Here is a 26,618-nt window from a genome sequence, read left to right as displayed (position 1 = left end):
GTCCACATGTAAAAACTAATGACGTCATTGCTAAGCAACAAATTGGCAAATCAGAAAGAATCAAGATTACTCACTTGATTAGAGAAGCCTCGATATAGTGTTCATTGTATGCAGAAAATGTGACAAAAAGACAAACATGAAGCAAGCCATCGCAACAAAGCTCTATTTTGTATTTTCTTTTAACAAACTGATGTGGTTTTGCTCTGTATGGTCTATGATTTTGGTTTATTGACTGGTAGTTATTTATCTCTGGGTACTTTTGATCCTCGTCCGCAAAGTAATGTTCTTTGATGGCAGGATTGCCTGCTAAACAACACAGATTTAACTGACCACAATTTAGTTAGAACAACACCTGGCCATTGGTAAGTCTTTTCCTTGCCATCGTGCATTGGTGTCTTTGCAATAGAGGGGCACTGGTTACTAACAACAGTACAGACATGATTAGGTTTTCCCAACCAATGTGTAATGCCTCCTTGATTTCAAGTTGGAAAGAAGTGGAGGCAATGTCAAGAACTGAGAAACAATCTTTGGTGTTGAACAATGGGCCGAAATCCTCACAGGAATTCAATAATTAATCCCCCCTCTGGTCCCTTTCTGGTCACTTGCCATTTCCTAGCATGCTGCGTCTCATTGTTTTGTTCAGTTGCTTGGGTTTCTGCCAATTTTATTTTCAACTGTTTTCATCGCCTTTTATTGTACATTCTACAACTTTTCAATGACTTCAGCAGCCGGGAGAAGATCAAAAAAGCCACTGGCCTTACTTTCAGGCTTTCAATTTGACATTCCTTTGCTTTGAGGAGTTGGAAATGCTGAACAAGTTGATCCAGATGTGACTGCTGTCAGCCATGATGAAATGCCACGTGCAAGAACTCTCAGCGAGTTTCCCACTCCCACAAACCGTGGCAAACAAAGCGCTGACCTTCGACTCCTTGCACTCCAGATCGAGCAACAAAAGTTGAAGATTAAGAAACTGGAGCTCGAAGCTCGAATCAAGGCCAACACCAAGTCAGCACTTGTCAAACCTGAAACTGTGCTGTTGTTATCAACAGTCTGTGAAAGTCTAAACAGTGGTAAGTCCTTGGGACAGTTTGATTACAATGTTAGAATAGTGGCCCCCCAAGAATGGCCGCATTTAAATGTCTCTTTTGCCCTAGCAAAAAATAAATTTAAGGTTCTGTCTCTGGCCAAATTCGTGTATGGTCATTTAATTATTATGCGGTTGCCAGCGATGAGCAACAAGAGGTCATGTCAACCCATTTAATGGCATTGATGCGTTTGGCAGCCAAGTTTCAATGGCTTTCTGTTCTGTCATTTCATGCTGCAGTTCTTGATCGAATCGAGGCTGGTTTAGCTTCCTGAGGAGATGATTTCATGGAGCTCGAGCGGTTTAACATCACAGAATCTGATTGTTTGCCTTTAGCTACCAAGCAACAAAATCAGTCCACAGCTTGTCCGCCAGGTTTTACACCTAAAACATATTGTAAAGAATGGTACTGATCTGGCACTTGCTCCAACCAATCTCACCAGGTTGGCATTGAGCATGTGTGTGCATATTGCAAATTGCCTGATCATACAATCACTTCCTGCCCTACTTGACCGGCAACCACAAACGCATCACTGGTTGCAAGTCCCAGCTCGGCCTGACCAGGCCACCAGGCAGATACAGACAATGTCAAGTTTCCTTCTTCACTACAATCATCTGACCAAATTACCACTAATACAAACACTCCTGTATCATCTGTAAATATATCGTGTAGTTCTCCCTCTGTCTCCATTCAAGCAGATTGTGCTTCACCTTCAGACAAGTCTCTGCCTCATGGGCAACTTAATCTTTCCGCTTCTCATTCGATTTCCGCTGTCATCAGACACATAATTTGCAGCAAACACACCCAGCCAAATGCTTTTGGCACCCGAATAGTCGTTCCATCCTGCCTGAATTTACCTGCTTGGCAAGCCTGTCTGACCAATTATCATGACTCCGACGTCGTCTTATTCTTAGCTCGTGGTTGGCCAGGAAATAACTGTTTGTCATCTGATCCTGCATTCTTCGATTCCAATCATTCCTCTGCCATAAATTTCGTTCAAACTGTTGACAAAGATGAAACAAAACACCGCATTGTTTTAGACCTTAGTTTTCCACCTGGTTGTTCTGTCAATGATGGCATACCCAAAAATACCTTCCTCAACGTTCCTTTTCACTTGACTCTACCTCGATCAGCAGACTTTGTGAATATCATCTTGTCCAAAGGCCCTGGTTCTTTTTTGTGCAAAAAAGACCTAAAACGTGCTGATAGACAAATCCCTGTCGACCCAAAAGACTACACGTTTCTTGGTTACAGATGGAGGGACAACTACTATTTTGATCTTGTTTTACCATTTGAACTGAGGTCTGCAACCATGACCTGTCAGCATACGACAACAGCCATAGCTTACATGTGTAACTCAGAACTTAACTATGCCTGTATTAATTATGTTGATGACTTCGGAGGCATGGAGAAGGATTACAAAACTGCTTCTACTGCCTTCTTGAGCTAGGAAACTTGTTTCAAAGATTTGGCTTAAAATCTTCTCTGTCCAAAGACTGGGTATCTTCCACATGCATGCCCTTTCTCGGTTTGGTTTATGACACTGTCAAAATGTCTATTGAATTGCCCCAAGATAAACTTGACAGTATTACCCTGCTTGTCGGCACCTGGATGAATACTTCTAGCGCAACGAAAACCACGCTTCAATCCTTGATCGGCAAATTGGCTTTTGTCTCCACTTGTAACAGTCCGGGCCACATTTTTATGCAACGCCTGCTAAACAAACTGCACATGCTCACTCATAAACAGCAACTCCTCCATGGAACTGGCGGGTTTTATGAGGGTTTTTTTTTTTATGCCACCTACCCTCATTTCATCACTAAACAGTCTCTGCATATCAACACCCTCGAAATCCATGCAGTCACTGTCAGCATCAAACTGTGGGCTTTTTGTTTTGCCTTGTCAGTGCATCCTAGTACTCACTGATAACAAGAGTACAGAGCTTGCTCTCAACTTCAGGAAATCATGTGTTCCTTTCACACCAGCTTGCTTGCGCGAACTCTGGCTTTACGCAGATCGCGATGATTTCAAGATCAGTGCACATCACATCGCAGGCTCCCAGAACGTCATCGCCAATTGTCTGAGCAGCTGGGACTTGAACACCTCTTATCAACAGCAGTTTTATGACACTGTATTACCATTGTATGGTTCCGTCACTGAGGAACATTGTACACCCGAAATGGTCTCTTTCAAATGCCCACAGTATATCGAACGCGGCCTATTACCTGCCCATTTTGTTAAACACGTCCATTTACACAAACAGGCAGCATTTTTTGACCAAAAGATTAAGTATACAGAGCACGTTCTTAGTAAATGATTCTTCGTAATATGTCCTTGAATCTCCAAAACCCTGATGAATTTGAGACTTGTCATCAAATTGGGGAAAAAGCACAACGTTTGCAAAAAAATGGCACTCTCTTGAAGAATCCAATATGGTGGACGGAGCTCCAAAGACCGTGCTAAATGTATGCATGCATAAATTTGCATGCACAAATGTGACACCAAAACAGAGAAATTGAGCCCAATCCTTAACTCATGCGCCATACTGCGCATGAGTAATTAACAAAAATAAAAGTAAGTTATCTTTTGACCTATGTGACAACTTGAGCTACATATATGTGCCAAATAATATTATTATAATATACTGTATTACGAAAGGAACAAGTTAAAACTTGATAAAATGCTTAACTCTCACATGTTTTTTAATCTGACGAATCTAAAAACTTAGAAGGATGAGTAATTTTTATTGTGGAATATGACATGTCAAACGTAAACTGGCAATTGTTAGTCCACTTTTTATTCAATTAAAAATCACATTGCCTTCTTCAAATCAATAAGATTTTCTACCTAACATATTTTTCAGCATTGTCTTCCAAAGTTTTTCAAGTGCTGCCCTGAAAGCCTGCAGTTTATTGTTGAAGATCTGCAAGACAGTTATGGTATGAGGTTACTATAGATATGTATTGAAAATAAATGTACTGAGGATAGTAATTGGCCTTCCATAGAAAATTGTGGTGTTTTTGGAAACCATTGCAGAATGTGTGCCCTAAAAAATCATAATGGATGTTTCATTTGAAACATGTCTGGTCAATTTATAAATATAACTTTCAAACACATTGTGTGGTTTCTGAAAGCTATATATGGTAGGTATGGGAAATGTTCCAAACAAGATGGCGGCCATTTAGATGGCAAATTTTCTCTGTCAGAGCTAAATGTATGGAAGCAAAAACACCGTTTTCTGCTATAACCAGGCGGATAATGAATGACTGTTGCCATTTCGCTCTCATTACTTTTGCAGGACTGGGAATTTCAGACTGGGAATTTGCTCTTTAGGGGGTTACATGTCATAAGTGTCTAATTAACATTTTGCCTACTTTTTCATTTGTAGAAAATTCATTTGTGATTTATGGTCTAAAAAGGGTACAAACAAAATATTTTCAGTGCACATGTAGTCAACCACGTCAACTGACTAACTTGATTTTAGTAGTAAAAAGGGAAAAAATTAACTAGACCCTTCAGCTGTACTAGATTTTCTGCTTCAAGGATTTTATGATACTCTCTGTTTGCATGATTTTTCCACTTAGCCCCTCCTACATGTACTCTTAAGAAATTTCATATCCATGCAAATATGTTGCTGGGGCTACTTCCATTTATACGCTATGAGTAAGTATGTGCTGAGGATAGGGTCTGTTTTTGAGGTTCTTGATCCCTAAATAGGGTATCATTTTTGTCCCTCTCGGCATTGTGTTCCCAATGTGATCCTTAGATAAGGTACGCAAATTGTATCAGAAAATTGCAGTGCCTAAAATAATGCCCAGCAAAATGGAAAAGAAATTATATGCTTGACTCCTAAGGATATTCACGTGAAAATTTTCCATTTGATAGATTTTTTTAAACTTCTGCTGCAGTCAGGTAGTGAGTTACTTGTGTCAGAAATGCAAACTTCATTTCAGAGATAAAGCGTGTGGAAAACTACCCTGATTTTGAAAAATTGGCACACATAATTCAGCATGGTCTACAGGGGTTTATAGCTAAAAAAAATTGAAGGTGAGTCAAGGGAAGCAAATGATCTTAGTCCTATTTTGTAGAAGTGGGTCTGTTGCATAAATAATTCCAAATGTTACCAACATTTTCACAAAACTTAACCCTTCAAACGGCATTTGAAAACATAGTACAGATAAATGAAGAGCTAAAAAGAAAGGAATTCGATGGTGCATTTGGCCAAAAATTCAAACCTCTAGTCAATAGATTTTTTCATTTTTTGGCTAAACATAGAAAATCGGTGGAGAAAATGATCCATCAGAAGAAAAATTTGGGTTACTGGTTGTCCAAGATCATTAAATCCAGGCAAAGCATTTTATCACTCTGCATGGTCTCATGCATGATGTGCCGTATGAATTTACATGCGCAGTAAGGATGTGCAGAAACAATTAGTGCGAACGTCCTTAACTTCTCATGTTACAGAAACAAAATAAAGTAAACCCATTAAAGTCATTCTTAGTTTTTGTTTTTTTCCATCCAGTGGGTGTCATTTTTGGGGTCTGGGCCTTAAGAATGGCTGACTGTTGGGATTGAGAAAGGCCGGTCTATGACCAATTTGGCAAATCAATCATATTTTGCCCAAAGAAACCCCTAGGTGACCTTTTTCTGAAAACTGTATTTAAAGTTAGTGAATTTTTACTCCTTAAAAATATGTGAAAATTTGAAAGCACAGTCAAAGTGCACTTTTTTGTGTAATGAAATTGCAAGGACGAAACGCTGCTTAAGTCTTAAAATAAATTTAATTGACTTCAAACTTCACACAAATGTGGAACCACTCCAATTTACTCTTTGCTTTAAACTAATCTCAGATATGTTAAGATAGTGGTTTTGCAAACCATTTTAAAAACACCTCTGACATGTGTTAAAAATGGTAGCAAACTGTAGGTCTTGTTTAAAAATGCATCTTGTACCTCACTTTTCAATTATTTTACTTTCCTGCTTGAAAATATCCATGTTAAACATTTACCATGCCAAGTGTCATGTTCAAACATGCGATGCATCTCGCTGAAAATTTTGAAAATGTATGTAACATACTCAGCTCAAATGACACTCAATGTATTTGTTATAAAAAATTAAAGATCAAAAATTAATCTACATCCTGTCTATTAACAGCTTAGACCTTTGGAAATATCCTCTTGCCAGTGATCACCAGTATGATCTACTGCAAGTCTAATTCAAGCTTGGAATTCCTCTAGGTCTAGTATCATCAGCTGAAATTTGCGAGTGCTTATGAAGTATGCAAATCAATTGACAAGTTAGTGCAAAACATTTTAAATCCAAATTTCCTTAATTCTAGCCTTCTTAAAATTTCGCATTTTTAAATGCGTGGATACGCGAAGCGTAGAAATGTGTTTGTTGCGGGGACTCTGATATGCAAATGTGTCACTCACTCAGGTGTAGACACTGTTCGTAATTAGTCGACCCGGACGAGACGTTAAATAGTAACGAAGCCAGACACCATATTGGAATGGTAACCGAGCCTTAAGCCATGTTGGAAAAATAACCTTGCAGTCGGTACTAGGTTTGCAGCCCAAATTGATGATTTTGTAGCTTTTACACAACCACTAGGTGTTTTGCTAAATTGAAGTGGAGTTCGAATGTTTGAATTAGTACTATAGCCAACTTGAATGCTGAATTTCATAAGCCTTTGACTCATCCAGGCGTTAAAGGTCATTACCAGGAGATGAGAATGTGTCTTATTCGTCGACCTTAATGAACTTGTATGAGGGAAGGGAACAATTTTCAATGAACAAAACAGCTATTGAAAACAGGACAAACATCGGCACCATAATATAATATTGCAATTTAATTTTTGTAATTTATTAGTAACATCTAAACCTGAGGCCAGCCAAAATATTGTTTTAAATATGTGACGTTGTGTCAGCCCTGCAGTGGTCTTTGACTTATTATCGCTTTGCTTCTCACGTTTGGCTGATTATAGATCTCCTGTGAGATCCAGTGCTCACTCAAGCAGCACTTTCACTCACAGCTTTGCAGTTTGTATCAAGTTTTTCATGTTGAGTTGTCCATGTTCAATCAACATTGAGTTCAGTTTAGATTAAAGTTGTGTTCTCTATACTTGTCGTGTTTATTTTAGTACACTGATCTGAACTCTAAGTGGGATGTGAAATGCACATAAACTTGGAAAGAAATTCCCAAATACTTGATGTTGATAAGCTCAAATGATTTTTACCCTGTCTTTTGTTTACGCTTTTTCGTCTTGATTGAAAAGATAACTAAAGGAAAGAAAACCCCTGTGAACTTGTTGGAACACATATTTATGGGTCGACAGATTTTTTGGATACCAGTTTATTTTTGTTTATTTTATTTTTGAAAATTTAATTTACATATTTTTCTCATAATTGTTATAATTATGCGATGTTCCGGGATGTTCCATGTTCCAGGTTTTATTGATGGTGTTTTATGGATCAACAATGAAAATGCTTGCTAAAGAGGCTACTTATTTTGATGTATTTTACATGCAATATATAGAGGCAAGTGGTTTCACATTGGAAAAGAAGTGCTGTCTCATAAGAAACCTTACCTATAGCCTTGAATGAAATACAGTGAAAAACGTGTGTAAGCTCGTATGACTTAAATACATGCAAATTTTCCCAGCAGGCAGACAAACATCAACATCAAGATCTGAGTGTGGGAGGAAGGGGGAGAGGGGTGCACTCTATGACTGTTTGGACAGCAGTGTCCTCTATGACCCAAGAACCCTTAGCCTTTACCACTCCATGTTCAGCTGCAGTTTTGCCACCTTAGCTATTCTGGACACATGTCTGTAATATGTGTGCAATAAAAGCCTACGCTTTGTGAGAAAAGTGCCACCTTGCATGGTACGAACCCGGTTTGTTTTAACAGCCTTTAATAATACACCAGTAATTGCAAGCTCGCCAACATGTTTCATCTCTAGATTACCAAATCCATGAGTTTGGCCATAGGTCTCCTTTGATTTTAATAATGAAATAAACTGAGTATCGTGTAAGTTTAAAGCAGTTCACAAAAGAGGTTTGAACTACCTGAACTTACTTGTGAACAATAACTCGTGGGAACTATTTATCATGTCATGCCCTTTTTATATGGTTAGTCATGTTGGTCGCTATGTGGAATGCTTGACAATACACTAAGACAATATACTTCTAGCTAAGGGGCAGACATAAAGTACAGAAGGGGGTGAGCCAGAAAAATCTAATTTCTGGCAGACACCGTTTTAGTGGCCCACCCTTTCTAGTTAACACAAAAATTGTAGCCCACCCTTTAAATCCTAACACAAAAATGAGTGACCGACCCCCTCATCCCGTTACAAGGGGCATCATCAATACTAAACAATAGAATCAGGCAGAGTCTCCTTAGGAGTGGTGGGTCAAATATGTTGTACATGGCCTTCTAGTTCTGGAGTTGTGAGGCTGTAATATCTTGTCATTCTCTGAATCGTTTCCATTGTCCTCACTGAACTTGCCAAATTCAAGTGAAACTACATCAGCCTCTTCACTAGAGACATCACTGTTCATCATCTGTAGCTTCATTATCTTTATCAAGAATTCCACTCTGTTCAGTGTTGTATCTTGTATTCTAAATTTAAATGTAAATATTATTTTGTCATTAAAATGATAATAAAAACTAAAACTAAAAATAAAACTAATAAAAATTGCATTTAAAATTAACCTTACAATTTTTTTTTTAAATAGAGAGGGATTGACTGGTAGCATTTTCTTTTGGGAGTTTGATCCATTCAGTTGTTGTCCTTGGAAAGAAAGAGAATCTAAAAATATCCTTGAGTCCTTTTGGTACAATAAACTTAAAGTCCTGGCTTCCCTGTGTTCTCCCTTCTTTATTTGGAATCAAATAGTGCTACCATTTCCCGTCTAAGAAACCATGGCACATCTTAAACCATTCTGAGTTTGCCAACCATGCTTTGATGGTATTTACTTTCTCCGCTTTCCTCATCTTGCCATAGGCCAGATGATGCCTAACAAGGAACAAGTTTAGCACAAGAACAGTTAACTTTTCCAGTGTTCCCTTGGGAAAGGCAAAGCCATCATATGTCTTCGTGACTTCCTCTTGTTTTTTCCTCTTCCTTTCTACAGACCACTTTTCTTTTTTCAATCGTAGGTGTTAAGATGTTGCAGGTACTTTCTTGTAAGATTTTCCTCAACAAATGTTTTTGAAAACATTTCAGTGGACTCTGTATCATCCAATCCAAGGGTTCCATCTTCAAATGTTTTTTCAAAATTGTACTCTTGGCTGATAATCACCCACATCTATGTGGCAACCACTTGAAGTAACAGTAGGGGTCTTGTCAAAGGGCAAGTAGCACAATTCTGTAGGGCATTCTGATCTGGCATTGGCCTTGGAACTCTTTCCAAACCTGAAGCTGAACAGGACAATTTAGTGTGAAACTCACAGAGGGGTTTGGTTGTCTTCTGACTATCACCTGTTAGGTATTCCAAGTAGAGCCATTCCACCTGGACCTGTTCTTCCATAAATCTATATAATTTCTTAAAGTGTGCAGATCCTGGGATGTCTTTTTGTTTTGAATCTGGTGTTGAAGCAAAATAGCGTAGTTGCTCTAGCTTGCTCTGTGTTGAAGAAAAACTGTAAATTCTTGTGTGGGGTCACAGATGATTACATGTAATCCAGCTGGGCCTGGCTTGTGAGTGATTCTTTCAGGCACATTCTTGGCAATGGTCCACGCGTTTTCTTATATTTCTAGCTCCTTGTGTTTCTTGATATCATCAAGCAAGAGTCCTTCAATTTCATCTTGCATCAGTCCATCAAGTGCGTCGTGGAACTTCCATTGCATCAACGAAGACATGCATTAGACCTCTCCGCCTCATTCTGGCCATTGTCATCTCTTGCTCTGTGAATTCTATTCACACGATCAGAATTAAGGATTCTAGCCATCACCACATCCCTTTATCTCACTTCTGCATTGCTGATTTGCACACCAGGCCCTACATCTGTTTTCTTAAGGATGTCAGTCTGTAAGGGTGGCAAACTCGTCTCTGATGCATGCTAGGACTTGGTCCACTTTTCTTTGGAGAACGCCACATACTACCCATAACTGCTTTCTGGTGGCTGTGGTGTTGGCAAAATCTTGCTCCAAATTGTATATTACTGAGACTACTGCATCCTTCACCTCATTTCCATAAGCTACATCTTCAGCTTTGACAACAATCCTGTCCTCATCCCTTCTTGACATAGCTGCATTCATTTCATGTTTAAGCTTTGACAAACATTTAATTTCATATTTCAAGAACTTGCAATTGGTTCTTTTGTGTTACTACCATTATTTCTTCATACATTGACATGTCTTGAAAGTGGTAAAGACAGTCATGAACATGTACAAAAAACCGCCTTAATGGAATACTGCTATATCTGTATGGACTTTTACTGACTACGAATAGTTGAGGAATCTCTCTTCGCAGAAGCATGGTCTCTGAAGCCCAAATACTTCCTGAACTACCAATATTGTATTTTAGCCTGATTGTAACTATAGTCTGATCTTTGTCATTTGCAAGATGAAGTTTCCCATCAATGATTTTATCATTGCTTTTATTTTGTAGCTTTTTTTTAAATATATGTTTCACATATTCCTTACTGTCATAATCCTGTCAAAACAAGTCACTACTAAAGCCAGGAAGTGTAATTGTAGGAGCAGTTTTATTCCTAGTCATCTATAAAGTTGCATTACTGTCAATTTAAGTGTTAAATTTTGTATTTATACATACCTGCTAATAATAAATTTCAAGCATAATTATTCATGACCCACCCCTAGTGTATTGCCTGTTTTTTTTTTTGGACCCACCCCTTTTCGCATGCACAAAAATGATGGCCCACCCCCACTTTTTTTCTGGCCCACCCCTCCTGTACTTTATGACAAGTCCTTAAGATCTAGCAGATGCTTAAAAGAGTAGTATTGTAGCATATATAAAAATGTCCAACAAATACCGCCCTCGATAAATAATCACGTATGGAAAATAATGGCAAAATACACCTGTACCTCAAATAAATTCCCAATATTCATGATCATTCTCTGTGTGGTATAACTACCATCCTTAGAATATCAAGAGACATACCCAAATGTCTTACATCCACCTTACTGCTACACCACAATATAAGGGTAGTATTACTGATCGTATTTCCCATATACATATTATCATGGAAAGTGTAATTGTGTAGGTGGTATTTGAGAATTGAGGGAAATGTTGCACAACCCCAATGCCATTTGAGAGAAAGGGGGGAGTTGTGGGGAGGATTGGTTAATTCTCTTGTTTAAAAATGAAGCTGTATAAACAATTCATAATGAGTCAGCTGCTTTTTTGTGGAAATTTATTTGGTAATTTTACTTGTAAAATAGAGATAACAACTTAAAGCGTTGCATGGATATCACACATATCATTCCTTTAGTCACGCTATACTGCAAATCAATGTTTGATTAAGTACAAAAACTGTCAACACTTGTGGTTAAGTCATAAAGACATTTACATAAACAGACATTGCTCTTTGATGTGCACGAGATAAACACTACTTTGTCCTTGGAACTACAATAACAATTACATTCAACAAGAATAATTGTGATCTATTCATTTCTTTGCCTTATATGCTTGATCCCAGTTTGCGCTTCGGGATGCAGGCAGCCTAAACAAAACTCTGTTATTATGTGTAATGGATACAAGATAAACAATATCAAGTTATCATTTATAATTACCGCTCACCTGTTCTCATACTGAACAACACCTTGTGTTGTCGTGACTCTCACTAGTGCAAGTAGGTAGTTTGCAATTCGTCTGTATTTTAGCCAAGCCTTGTAATTCTCGTTATTTCCCAGAGCATATTTTCATCATGCGTTGCCACTCCAATCATCGCAATCATCCAAAAAGCTTTGACCCAAAGGCCATGTCATTCCAGGACTTACAAGCCTTGCCCAAGAAATCGCTATTGTTGTTGGCCTTGACACACAATCTAGTAACAACTGACAGCAAGGCTCAATTGGCCCAGCGGATCTTCGAAAACGACAACAATAATCTTCCTCGACATCCCGCCGCAACAGCTGATCAGGCAAACATCCCCCTCCAGTTGCAGAATGTTGTCAACGTAGCGAACACCGAACAAACGTTCACGAGCGGCTAACTCGACCAGCTTTGTGTTCTCATAGCTGAAACAGTATGCACCGACTCCCGTCGACCTGCTGGGGAAAATACTACTGCTCTTCTCTCTCCGTTCAGCATCTCAAGTCAACCAGGAGCACATGATGGTCTTCAACAAGATGGCACCCTACCTTCCTGCAATCCACTAGGCACCAGGCCCCTTGAAGTGAACACTGTCACGCCTGGCTTACTTCCGTTGAGCTTACTTCCTGTAGCACAACCACAAAGCAATCCAACAGATCCACACTTGCCGCCTCTTCCACAGAAGCTTAAAAACAAGATCCTAAGATGTGAGTACGTTGACTTTATTGATCTTCTTTCCTCCAACATGTATCCTGTCCATAATTCTTCATGATCTGATAATTTTACCCGGGCCATCAACCCTGATGATACTTCCACACTCTCATTTGTCCACTCCCGACAAAAGAAGAGTTGTGGGGCCATCAAACTCCAAGACCTGTGCCAATAATGTCAATATTATAGTCCACATAGCCTCACACCTGGGGATTCCTCTGGCTCCTAAGAAGATGGAAGGACCGACCACATCACTGGTCTTCCTTGGCATCTTGATTGACACCACTGGTATGGAAACTGCCCTACCAGATGATAAACGTAAGAAGCTTCTTGCTGAACTTCAGTCTTGGTCGTCTCGTAAAAAGTGCCTTAAGTGCGAGTTGCTGTCCCTCATCGGCAAACTTAACTTTGCTTGTGAAGGTGAATTAATCAACATGACACGAGCATGGGACAAAGAAAAATTCTGAGTCTCCGACAGGAATCGAACCCATGTCCTCCCAAACACCAGGCAGGCAATCTATCCACTGAGCTACGAGAACTCATGAAGAGCAAGGTCATTTAACTGAGTTCATATAACTTTGCTTGTCACGTCATCCCTGTGGGGCGCATATTCCTGTGTCGCCTTATTGACCTAAGTACAACTGCTAGGCTCCCCCACCATCACATTTCCGTGAGTCTGGAGGCTTGCCGCAATATTGCTTGGTGGCAAAGATTCCTTCCCACCTGGAATGGCCAAGCGATTATTCCTGATCCATACAGGTCAAGATCCCCAGTCTTGGTCCTCTTAACAGATGTGTCAGGGACCCTTGGATATGGTATTTGCTATTCTGGTCATTGGATTGCTGACACCTGGCCATCTCCTCTTCAAGGTCATTCTATCCAATGGAAGGAGCTCTATCCTATTGCTCTTGCCTGCCTCTTGTGGGGTCATTCGTGGTCGGGAAAGAAAATCCTCTTTCACAGCAACAATGAGGCAGTGGTTGATATCTGGGCTTCTGGCACTTCCCGAGACCCCGACATCATTCACCTTGTCCACTCCATATTTTTCAGTGGTGCTACTCACCATTTCACAATCCTAGTCTTGCATATTGGTGGTACCGATTACTCAATTGCTGACTCTATCTGGTTTGCAGATGGTGCAGTTCCATCAGCTCACCCCAGCTGTGGACCTAATGCCAACACCTATCCCTCCATCAGCCAGTACCCTCTGGAATGTCGTCTAGCGTTTCTCCAGTCAAGCCATTGCTGACTCCACTCGTCGCACTTACTCAGCCGGCATGCAGAGGTGCATCACTTTTTGCTCCTCTCGGTAATGGCAGAGTTTTCCAGCTACAGAACCTACACTGCGTTATTTTGCTGCTGCCTTGGCCGACCAAGTTTCTTACAGAACTGTCAAGTTGTACATGCCAGCATTCGTTTCTTTCACATTGAGAGCAACCTCCCTGACCCATTCCAGGACGCCCCATTACTCCATCTACTTCTGCAGGGCATCAAATGTAGTCTGGGCCTTTCCTCCAAACGCCACCTTCCCATCACCATGTCTCTCCTTGGGAAACTCAAGACTGAGCTGGCACAAGCACCTGACATCCTTCCGAGTGACAAACTCATGCTATGGTCTGCCTTCACATTGGCCTTCTTCGCTTTCCTATGTTCAAGTGAGTTTACTTCACCCTCCACCTCTCACTCAATATACTGTCACACCTCAGCAGCAATGATATATCCTTTAACTCTGATGGCTCCCTAAGTCGACACCTGAAGTCCTCCAATACAGACCCTTATTGCCAAGGTTGCTCCCTCCTGAGTGCCCCATCAGGCCGCTCTGTCTGTGCAGTTCGTGCAATTAAAAAAATACATGGCTCATCATCCCTTCAATTCGGATGGCCCCTTCTACACATTCCAGTCTGGCCTCTACCTCACCAGAACCCAAGTTACCTCAACACTTTGTCTTCTTCTCAAATGCCTACACATTCCAACAGAACTCTATGCCTCCCATAGCTTTCGAATCGGGGCAGCTACAACAGCAGCTGAGGCTGGCTTACCTCCGTGGCTTGTTCAGATTCTTGGTAGATGGTCCAGCAATTGCTTTGCTCTTTACATCCGGACTCCCTTGTCTATTCTTCAGAAAGTACCAGGCCTGTTAGCCAGTGCTGCTGCAGGAACACAGTCCATCTGGAACCCTCAGGAAGGACATTGTACTCATTTAACATAATAGTATTAGTTATTTTCTTTTAGGCAGTATTTGGGAATTAATTTGGGTGCACACCTGCCACTTAGCTTCGCACGTTGCAGGCCAGGTGGGACCCTGACCCCACCTCAGGCTTATATCTATCCAGGTGTGGCATGCGCCACATTCGTTGGGTCATCCCTTATTTCCAGGTGTGGCACACGCCACACTTGTTGGCTCATCCATCACTTGCGGGGTGTGTTGCTACCACCCCTATTATCATGTACCTATTTACAGGGTGTGTTGCTGGCACTCTTAGATTTACCAGGGAGCACCCAACAACCTTCGTCCCATTTACTGCCAAATGGTTGTCAACTTTATTGTGTACTTATGTAAGCATCCAAAGTTGTTAATTGTGGGAAAACTCGCTGTTTGCAAGATCTACATGTATGTAGGATTAGTTTCTAAATGCATTGTTGAACTGTGTCTGCAGGCAGTGTCAGAAACATAGTACAAAAAATATAACAGTCCCCCTGCCTCCTGAAGAGATGTTTGCTAAATACAGAAGAAGTGAAGCACTGAGAGTTCTTAAGAATACTTCCGGCAAGTGTAGTTGTTAGTAATGTCCTCCAGAAATGCCAAGTATGGAGCCCTTCTGCATACAGGTGGGAGAGGTATATCTAGTCTCAGGCCTTCGCACCTGCACTGTAACATAGGCAGTTTGAGGTTCTTTAGGATACCTACCATTGCCATGGCACAGGTTGTACTGATCATACACCAAAGTATGCTGGAGTTGGATTATTTCTTCAGCTTCCTTGCCTGACTAAAATTACTCTCCTCTTCAGTTGCCTGATGCCATCTCATCAGGATCACTTTGGCACACTGCAACACTTTGCTGAGAGAAAAGGAAGCAACCTGTGAGGTGGCTATAAATAATTCAGATGCCTGAAAAAGACACATGTGCATTTCCTGTGCGTCCATTTTGGCATCAAACGTTTGGCCTGTGGTTTGACCTATGAAGAATTTTCCCATAAGATACGATTGCTGCTTGTCACTGACTGCCCTGAGAGCCCAACTCTCTTTTAAAAACAGCAAGGGCTTCTTGGTAACCTATTGTGGGTTGAGTGTTGGCAATGCACCAATGCTTGTCCAAGCAGGGCTTGTAGCCCATTTTGGCTAAGTCCATACGGTGATGTCTCTTCAGTGACTGCGTACATTTCTCAGAGATGAGTGCCTTTCTAAAGCAGACAGCCTCTGAAAGACATGAATGTAGCCGCCCTGAGGAGCAGACGCTTCCTCTTTCACACCCATTGGTAATGGCCCTGATGTTGCGGTTGCAGTGGCACAGCAGTAAGGATTCAGTCAGGGAATCAGAAGTCAGGTGGAAGGGTTTGCAGTTCGAATCCTGGTGAGGGCAGTTCTTTCTCCTTTTTCTTCTTCTTCAAGCTGCTAAGGGATGGTTTGTGCTTATAAAGGAAAATAAAAATGGTCAAGCAATAAAAGTAAAGTAATTATATAAAAAAGGAGACTATGGGAATTTGAAATAATTCTTTGCTGAAGAAAAACACTTCTCAAGTGAAACCCTTGCACATTATTTTTGGCAAAGTTTCAGTTAAACGCCTCTCTCAAAGCTATCGATGGATCGAATTATACAACCACCTTTGTTACATACCAAATAGTCTTTGATTTGCCGACAATGCAACACCGGTATGACTAGTCCTAGCAATACACAACGCACTACTACGTACTACAAAAGTTGCAATGGCTGCCTTAACTTGAAAACAATCGTGCAAAATACTAGTATCCAGTCTACATCTCAGGCTACTTATGCTCCCAAAGCTTTGTCATGTTGACATCTAGCTTACTGGGCTTAGGCCTGCATAAGTGCAGAAAGGAGATTAATGTGCCCCTGATTCTTATAGCAGAAAACTTGGGCACTTCAAGACAATGTGGAATGGTGTTGAGGGGAATTAATGGCTTTTAAGTTTGTTTCCTGTAACATTTTCGGATTAAATGAGTGGTATTAATATTTTGTTTATCTACTTGGGGTCAGACCATTTCACTTCTTGTTTGCAATTTATACGGAGGAAATTTATTTGGAACTTGCCCCTACACTTTTACACTTACACGTTTGATGACCACAGTTTGATTTTTTTCTTGCACCGGTTAAGTACATTGCCAGATTAGTCTCTTCACTTCTGGAGCTTTATTATTATTATTACTTTTGCCAAGATTGGCTGTTTACCAATTAGAATAAATGTGTGATTTTGATTTTTGCTTCAAGATACCTCAACTTGATTAATTTTTAGTCCTTTTAATGTCCTTAATGCTAAACAGCATTCCAATTTTGCCCATTATTTGTCTAAATGAACTCAAAGGGTTTTGCTGAATGAAAAACACTAAGTTTCCAGGAAATATCTTGTGTTTGTAATGACAACCATTCACAGTGTTGTTTACATTAAGGGAATACCTCTGGATGACAAATTGGACATCTCGGCAGAGAGGAAATTAAACAAATTAAAAAAAATGTTGCTAAAAATAATGTCTAAAAGCAGTTTTTATCGCGGAGCTCTTTCACACCGAAGGTGCACAAGCAGAGCCCCATACCTTAAAAAATTTTGCTTGTCGCATGACTGTCTGTACGTTCATCTGTACATCCATACGCCAAGCCAAATACCTTGAAAAACAAAATGGTAGCACCATTACCATAGGTACATCTACGTACGTTGTTGACTTTTCGTCCGACATATTCCTTGCACAATTGTCTCTTGGAAACTCCCTGATAAATTGCGTGCATAATTTTTACAATCTTGGTTATGCTTATTATCTAAAATAAACCTTTTATTTGTGTTTAACTCATCAGGGAAGGAGAGAGGGCTGGTACTAGTTTCTTGTCATGCGTGGTGTCTTGTCATGTGTGTTGTTCGCCATGTGCTTAGCCCATACTAGCTGCTTTGCTGGGCATTTTATAATGCCAAACCGTTTTTAAAGTTACGAATTGTGTAATAATTTACATTATGGCCACAAGGAAAAGCAGTAGGAAGACAAAGGCTCCACTTAAACTTAAAGATTTTGATGTGGACGGCATAATAGGATAATGTCCAACACCTCAACAGATGGGTGAGACAATCAAATGTGAACTTATCCAGGTTGAGATGGGAATGAAAGACCACACTCCCAACAATCACCAAAGCCAAGTAGCCCATTGAAGAGGAAAATGAGACAATCGAGGAATTTTAAATCAAGAATTTGCAGCTTGAATTGGACCTCACTCATACCAAACTGGAGCTCCCAAAGGTACATGGAGATTTTGTGCCAAATAAGATGGCAACAGCGGTTAAATCAGCAACGCCTGATAAAAATCTTTCCGTGAAACCAACTTTGAAAACCCTTCAACAAGATCCCACAGATCAGTCAAAGCTTAAATCTCTCATGGAGTCCCTAAGAGAGCCTGTGTTGCTTGGCTCAACTGAAGAGGAACAGGATCCTGCACAGCAGCTGGTAGAGCCTACTGCTTCTGGAGGTAAACATCCTATGATTATTCCCAATTTCATTAGTTCCCACCACTTGGTACTACAAGAGGATAAAGAGACTGTGCTTGGAACCTCTGGTGATGCTCATATGTATTAAAATCCTCTCAGGAAAAGAAACTACCCCTAGACAAAATTTCATTCCCACAATGGTCAGCAGCTAACTTCCGTATCATGCACACTCTCCTGAAAGATGGGTCTTTTTTGTCCAACCAAGACATCCTGTACAGTTCCAGGATTTCTGAATTAGCAAAGTGTTATGCCTTGCCAAAAGTAATACAGTATGAGGACCTGTATCACAGAATGCAGAATGCTACAAACACTAAATGGGGCACTGGCAGCCTGTTTACAGCACATCAATCACTTCACCGACCAGATGCCCTCACCCCCTGTTATCTCTTCTCAAGTGTACAAGCTTGAATCACAAATGTTCCAAGGTTCACCTGCAGCAACTTGTTTGCAAACTTAATTGGGTAGCACTTGTTGTTTGAGGGGGCTGCACCTTTCTTGGGTGCCTTATTACCCTGCCCAACTCTGTCAAATGCCCATATCATGGCATCTTTTTCAACCTTCAGGCAAGATCTGACCTCCACTGGTGGACCTTTCTCCTACCTGCACACAACTGTAAAACACTGTTTCCCTCAGAGTCCCCACAACTTTCTACACCAGTGCTTACCAATGCTTCATTGTGTGGTAGGGGGTGCATATGGGGAACTGACTGGATGTATGTTAATTGGGCCTTAGACTACCCCACTCTCAGCCCTCACCACATCAATTATAAGTAGACTTTTACAATCATCGTAGTACACTGTTGGGCCCCTTTCTGGTTGGGTATCAAGCAGTCATCAAGTCTGACAGCCAGGTGGCTGCAGCTGTCCTGAACAAAGGCACGACCCCATGCCTGGTTATGATGGAGTGGATTCACTCCCTATTCTGGCTTAAAGAGTATTACAATTTCAGCTAGGTAGTTGTGAACAGTGTCTCACATCTTGATGATGTACATCACTGGCCACTGTTCCAAGCATGGCTCTCCAAGTCCTTGGTCTTGTACTAAGTAGAACCTCACATGTCCTTACTTTCTCTTGCACCCCTTAGATCCAAAGGATCAGCAGCAACTGAATCGTGAAGTCAAAAACTTTGTCGTCAAGCATATGCTCTTATTACCAAGTCAAGCTACATGAGTAAAACACTCTCAGGCCTCTCCTGTATACTCCTCCTCCTCTCAGGCCTCTGTGTATACTATGGTTACCAGCCACTCCCAGAAGCAGCTTCAACCCTTGTTCGTTATGCAGCTATTACTCTCAGCATCCTCTATCCCAGAATACTTGTATGCAGTTCACATCCTCCATCTGGAATGTGGACTTGATGACCTGACTAAACACAAATTCCAGCTAGCTACTAGAATTCGGAATCAGGCACGTAAAAGGTTTAACAGTGTTTCAAAAGAAACCATTTACACCTCAAATTCTCTTAACCCTTAAAGAACACTTGAATTTGGATGATCCCTTCCACGCCACATTTTGGGCTGTTTGCTTGGTAGCCTTTTTTGGCCTGTTTTGTAAAGCAAACCTCCTTTCTAAAGGATCCAGACAGTTGAACCCATCAAAGCATTTGCATTGAGGGGACATACTCTTCTTTTCAGATGGGGTCATCATTATTAACAGGCGGTCAAAAACCATTGAATTCAGTCAACAAATTCTGACTATTGCTCTACCATGCATTTCCAAGCACCCACTCTGCCCCTTCACGGCTCTCAAGCATGCCTTCTTGTTAGTACCAACCCTGTTATCGGGACCTGCATTTGTCATTCCAGCATCAACCGAGAGAGGCCTGATCCCTTTGTTGTCTGGAAAATTTGACTCCCTCTTTCAAGTATTGGTAATCAAGATGAATTTGGATCCATCTCGAGTTAGTGGACATGATCAGGGGGGCCTCCCTGGCCTTCCAAGGTCAAATCCTCAGAGAACTTATTAAGCATTTAGGAGACTGGCAGTCAGGTGCTTATAGATCTTATATTCACATTCCAGTTAAAGACCAAATGCAGGCAGTTAGTCACCTTGTTTCATTTGTTTAGATTATTTATTTATTTTTAATACTAGTATCATTATTATTAGTGTTATTTATATTATATTATTATTTTATTATTATTATTAATTATTATTATATTAATGTGTATTTGTCTGGGTGTTAGGTCATGTCCTTCTTTGGGTAAAGTGTTGTTAAATGGAAGGGACCTTCTTGGGGCCCTTCCCTGTTTACCCCCAGACTTGTTTGTTGTAGTTCTATTTGCGATTCTGTAGAGTGAAGTCTAAAATAAACCATTTATTTGTATTTAACTCATCAGGGAGGGAGAGAGGGCTGGTACTAGTTTCTTGTCATGCATGATTATATTTATTGTTCACCATGTGCTTAGCCTACACTAGCTGCTCTCCCTCCCATGCAAAGTGTTATTAAATGGAACAGACCTACTTGGGGCCCTTCTCTGTTTGCATTCATTCTATTTGCATTCTGTAGAGTCAAGGGTATAGTCTGTCAAAATTGAACTGGAAAGAAAATGGTGAAACCACATGCTGAACAATTACATGCTCACAATTGATAATTTTTAAGCAATGACTATGACGTCATCGTTTAAAGCTGACATGCAGCATTCCTTTGGATAAATGATGGCACACTTATGGTGCTAACCACAGAAAAGATATTTCTAAGTCCTGCCACTCCTCCATGCATTATTTTTTCATCCTGTTTCATTCCCTTCACTTCTCCTCACTCCACACACAGGTTGTACCTTCAGTTACTTGTAGTTACATTGAAGCATCTGTTTGTTTGTTTATCTTCCAATTTTCTGGCCAGAATTTTAGAAATGGTAGTTAGATGTCATGGCTGTTGCATGCATTGCATTCCGTTTATTTGAGTTTCTAATCCAAGAAAAACAAATCCTCTTTTTTTTCTTTTAAGGTCATTATTGCAATCAGGAGCTCCACTTTTAGGCTTGGCTAAAGCTGTATATTATAGTGGACATCGTGTTCCTACATGTGTATGCTAGCAGTGAATTGACGGGATTTTATTAATATTAGTGATGGCATGTTATTTTCGCCATTGAAATTGATTTGTCCCTTGTTACTCGGGCTTCTGTAGGAAATTCTGAGTCTTAAAATGCAAGCGTTTTGGTCCCCAAAAGGGGGGTCATGGTCCCAGGTGTTCCATGCATAAACCATGGAAACTGGGGACAAGAAAGGCGACATTGCTCGCTCTTCGTGACAGAATGCGGTTTTGCGAAGAAAGTTTTGGCAAGAATTGCGCCTTAAATGTTCATCTCACAAACAAAGATGTTGATCGTTTTCCGGAAGGGTCGGTCCAGGAATTATATTGCTTGAAAGCCAGCCAGGTAAGCAAAGTTCACGCTCGAAACGTTCTCGTGAGATAACAACTGAGCCGATTGTGGTATGAGTTCAATCTACAAAAACACTGGGAAAAAATAGGCTGTCAATGACGGTATGTGGCTATTGCTGTTATTATTTAGAACATTGCAGTAAAACAAATCATTGCAATAAAATGAACTAAATACGAAAACGTGTTTGGACTCATAGCTCATGAAAAACATGCAACTTGTTTCTTGCACCGCACAAAATATGTCGATCTCCAAAGTTGTAAAGATAAGACTTTTGATAACTTGAATTAAATATCTTACCTCCGAGTTAGTTGGCTTTCTAGTAGGTGTCGTGTCCTCTTAGTACATAAATTAGAGGAGGTTTAACTCACTGGAGAAGTGAAACTAGTTCAGAAAGAAGCACACAACAAGTTGACCATGTGCTCTCTTTATTCTTCTCTCCCATGCTGCTCCTTGTCTACTTCATGACATACATTCACAAAATGTGACATACACGACATCTCTCCTTTTCTCTGAGGAAACAAAGTCTAACAATCCTTCGAACTTGAACGTAAACATAGCGAAAACAAATTCAACTTTAAAGGTAGACGCCTTTATGTGATAAACATGTCAACAAAGTTAAAAGTTTAAATTGCCTCCGAATGAGCATCCTCAACAACACTTTTAAAAACAAAATCACAAAGTTCTCAGTCACCGAAACCTTAATCACAAAGTTCTTTGTATCTCTCTGGTGGTCTCCTCTGCCTCTGAGGTCTCTGAGTCAACCTTGGTGTTGCTGACATGCTAGGTACTGTTGCTTGGTCAATTGCCATATCACTATGGGCGGTAACTGACTCGTTTCCATTCTCTGCACTTGTTTGTGCTGACAGTGTACTCCTGGTTGGAGGTTCACTCTGTGGTGTGGTAGGTGCTGCCGGTGTCAATTCACTTAGCACTTGGCTTGGAATTGTGGAGGGTATGACCATTTCGTCTGGGCTAGCAGATGGTGTCCCAGGTGTCGATACAGGATCGTCCGCTATAAACCTTTTCACATGTGAGGTGTTTCTCAAGTATTGGGTCCCACCTGGAGCCTCCACAATGACACTGTTGCCAGTCTTGCCTACCACATGGTATGGCATTGGATTGAATGGTGTCGAGAATTTGTCTTTTCTCTCTGGTCTTACAAGTACTTGATCACCCACTGTAATGTCTGATGGTTTCGCATTTGCTGCTTTGTCGGCATATGCTTTGGTCTTTGCCTTCACTTCTGCATCTCTATCCTGAGTTTCTAGGTCTAGACGGCAATCAGCATGGAGCTCTGGCAGCTTCCCTCACATCTTTCTATTGAACAACAATTCGGCAGGGCTTTTACCGGTGGTGGTGTGATCAATACTTCGCTATTTCATCACATATCTTCTTAACTCCTTCCAGTCGACCCCTTCAGCTTGGGCAATGCGAATTCTCTTCATCAGGGAGGCGTTCTGCCGTTCAACTTCCCCATTGGCCTGGGGCCATTTTGGTGTTGTCTTGAGATGGACGATTCCATTCTCGACACACACAGTTTCCCTGCAGCTGGTGCATAAACCTTACATTTCTCAAATCGACCGGTTTTAATTGCTTCTCTTAGGGCTTTCAACTCTTCATCCACTGCTGATGCTTCTTCGACTTCTCTCATGGTTAGGGCTGCGGGTGTGGCACTGATGGCTGCAAATCTAACATATTCTTCTGCACCATGTTGATGATTTGTTGGTTTGTTCTGACTGAGCAAGTGTGAGAGGGGATCAGCTACATTGCTCTGTCCTGGAGTATACATGACTCTGAAATCATAGGGCTGTAGGCGGATTACCCAGTGTTCGATGCGGGCACAAGGTTTGGAACAAGGTCCATAAATCACTTCCAACGGCTTGTGATCGGTCACTAGATCAAATCACATTCCATAAACGTATGCGTGGTACCTCTCGCAAGCCCAAACGAGGGCAAGGGCCTCTTTCTCTGTCTGGGATTATTTCCATTCACACTCTGAGGCGGTGGCTTGCATAGCAGATTGGTACCCATGCCCCATTCTGGTTTTACATTAGTACAGCTCCGAGGCCAACAGGGCTTGCATCTGCAACGACTTTGGTTGATGCTCTCTTGTCAAAGTATGCCAATGTGCCCGCTTCAGCCATACTTTGCTTAAGTGACTCAAAGGAAGCTTTTTGCTCGGGACCAAAGTGGAACGGAACATCTTTCCTGGTTAGTTTCCTCAATGGCTCTGTGATGGTTGCAAAATGGGGAATAAATCTGCTGCTGTAATTAGCCAATCCTAAGAAGCCTCAAACTTCATTGACGGTTTCAGGCTCTCTTGTTTCTTGCAGGGCTCTAACTCTTTCCTCTGTAGGGCCGATTACTTTCTCAGACAGAAGAATTCCCATGAAAACCAGTCTGTCCACATTGAACAAGCATTTGTCAGCATTGAGAGTCAAACCATGTTGTCTGAGGCGCTCCATGGTTTTGAGAAGGTGTTGGTCGTGAGTTTTCTGGTCTGGGCCGTGTACAATGATGTCATCAGAGATATTGTCAACGCCCTCTATTCCAGCAAGAGTGGTGGGCTACACTTTCACACTGTTCTGCGATTTCTAATGTGCGAGCGAGCGTTAGCTCCACTCTTTCCTCAAGCAGTTTGTGCTTTACATAGTCTGACCTACATTTACACAGGACAACATCTCTTATCTGGTTGTCAAAGTCTGCACCAAAATTGCAATCCTTTCCTTCTTTTCTTAATTGAGTAACAAACTGCAAAACAGTCTCACCTTCCTTTTGTTGGAGTCGGTGAAATTTCTGGCGGGCGAAAGCTGTATTGACTTTGGGAAGAAAATATCCATTCAATGCTGTTACAGCCACGGCGTAATCGGTTGCTTCTCCGGTATCCGCGAGAGTAGAGAAGATTTCTTGTACATCTGGGCCTGCTAAATGGAGTAGCATCGCTCTTCACTGCGTCGTGTTTGCATTTGTAGTCTCAGTGATAATGAGACCTGTGCCATCCGCAAATAACTCAAAAGATGTCAACCAACGCGTCCAGCATGGTCCCAACGTGGCGGGATCCGAGTGACAATCAAACTTAGGAATCGCTTTTGAAGCGCCATTTTCGCTGAAAGACATCTTGTGCCGTGCTTATCCTCGTCGCCAATGTCGTGTCCTCTTAGTACATAAATTAGAGGAGGTTTAACTAGCTGGAGAAGTGAAACTATTTCAGAAAGAAGCACACAACAAGTCGACCATGTGCTCTCTTTATTCTTCTCTCCCATGCTGCTCCTTGTCTACTTCATGACATACATTCACGAAATGTGACATACACAACAGTAGGGTGCAGGAAAAAAAAATTGTGTGAATTTGGAGGCACATTGTGCGGGAGAATTAAACCTTCAATTGTGCGGGGAATTGTGCTGGATTATTGACGAACCAATGTTCTTGCCAAGTCCTAAGGAAATCTGCATTGACGATAGCTTAGCCAGTTATTTCACTAGTAGCTCAAATATATTAGCAGTCTTAGCAATCGCCAATTCTTTTAGAAAACTGTGTCTGACTGCAAAACAAAATCATGTTGCATGACATGAACTAGACAAGTATGAAACTAAAATAGATAGCAAAACATAATCCCACATCTTCCCTTATAAATGAGAGTCCTTTTTAAAAATACTCCTGCCTTGATTCAGTAAAAATATGTAGCTTGAATATTTCTTCATGAACTGCGTTAAGGGTCGCAAATTCCTGGAAGTTATTCGCAAAATACACAACTTGAAAGTTTAGGCAAATTATGTGCAATGCAATTTGAGCCTAGGCACAGGACTGTTGTTTTCGTGAAAGAGTTTATCATGATTCGTTTTGGCTCTCTCGAAAGGGATTATTAGCTCTCCAAAGGAGATATGACTCTTGAAAAGGGTTTAAGATTGCGACACGGCAAAGATGTTCAGCTACACAATTTACTCGGATCGCGATGACCAGTAAACAAACTTCGTACAATTTCTGCTAGTATGTACAAAGTAATCGCCATAAGTTGTAAAAAGACCTCAAAAATTCTTTGCAAACAACTTCTCCATCAGTGCATAGACAGCTGTGCTTCATTCTTGAACCAAACTGGTTTAAACTCGCAACTTGTGATAGGATGAGGATACTCAACGAAGCAACATGAATAGTAAATAGTTAAGCAGAACTCTTGTGCTAAAATATCCTGATTCTTTAATTTGCTTTTATTGTGTCCAGTACACGTTTTCGTAAAGTACGATTTGATACTCTGGTACGAAGCCCGAGTAAACACTCTTAGAGCATCTAGTTCAGGTATAAATACTGTGTCACTTGTGCCTAACACATTGACAGATTTTTTTTTCTCAAAGGGAAATAGTGCAAGTCTGAGCCTGAAACTTGGCATAGTAAAGAGTGATATTTTAAGGCTGTAAAGTAAAATACTCAAAATAGGAGGGACCAGATGTATTTTTGTGCTGTTAAAGATGACCTATATTTTGCAGCCATTTTTAACAGCTTAAAGGTCAAATGAACCAAAACTTAGACATTTCTTCAGCCATTTTATAGTGACAGAATGTTAAAAAACATGTAAAAGGAAACTTATGTGGAAAATTTTCTTTCTGAGCCGTGAAAAGGAGTAAAAAAGTTAAAAGTAGGATGAGAGCAGATGGCTTCATGAAAATGTTTCCAAAATGACCTCGCACTTTAATGGAAGGAATGGAACTGAGACTCTGCTTTGTGATGTCATTGTTGCCTTGAACATTGGTGCATTTCTTTGTCAGTGGGTCTTTCATGGGGAAGGTTTTGGATCTAAATACAAACCTTTTTTACTTGGGAAATGGCAGAGGAGTTTGTGCGCTGCTTGGCGGGCAGTATTTGCTTGTGTTTCGTTTTTGTCCAATTGCTGGCTTACAATGTTCCACAGTGAATTTAAAAGTTGTCAGTAGTGCATCTTTCTTGACTACAAGTTGATGAAGC

At 40.8% G+C, this 26,618-nt stretch overlaps 1 protein-coding gene and 2 pseudogenes across 2 annotated transcripts in view; all 3 read left to right on the top strand.

The window, feature by feature from the left end:
* LOC110054340 (tRNA (32-2'-O)-methyltransferase regulator THADA-like) overlaps positions 1-26,618 on the top strand; it is a 653,734-nt gene that overhangs the window by 187,876 nt on the left and 439,240 nt on the right. For both annotated transcript variants that reach the window (XM_089292979.1, XM_089292980.1), the window contains one exon: positions 3,949-4,024. In XM_089292979.1, the coding sequence (XP_089149105.1) occupies positions 3,949-4,024 (76 nt within the window). The remainder of the gene's footprint in view (positions 1-3,948; positions 4,025-26,618) is intronic.
* On the top strand, positions 12,670-16,264 carry LOC149110992 (uncharacterized; annotated as a pseudogene).
* LOC149110991 (uncharacterized) lies at positions 18,066-20,319 on the top strand (annotated as a pseudogene).

This window comes from Orbicella faveolata, unplaced genomic scaffold, assembly GCF_042242905.1.
Source record: "Orbicella faveolata isolate gen_17 unplaced genomic scaffold, um_ofav_v1 contig_24, whole genome shotgun sequence".
NCBI lineage: Eukaryota > Metazoa > Cnidaria > Anthozoa > Scleractinia > Merulinidae > Orbicella > Orbicella faveolata.
The sequence above is the reverse complement of the archived record's forward strand: the minus strand, read 5'-3'. Positions and strand labels throughout refer to the sequence as shown.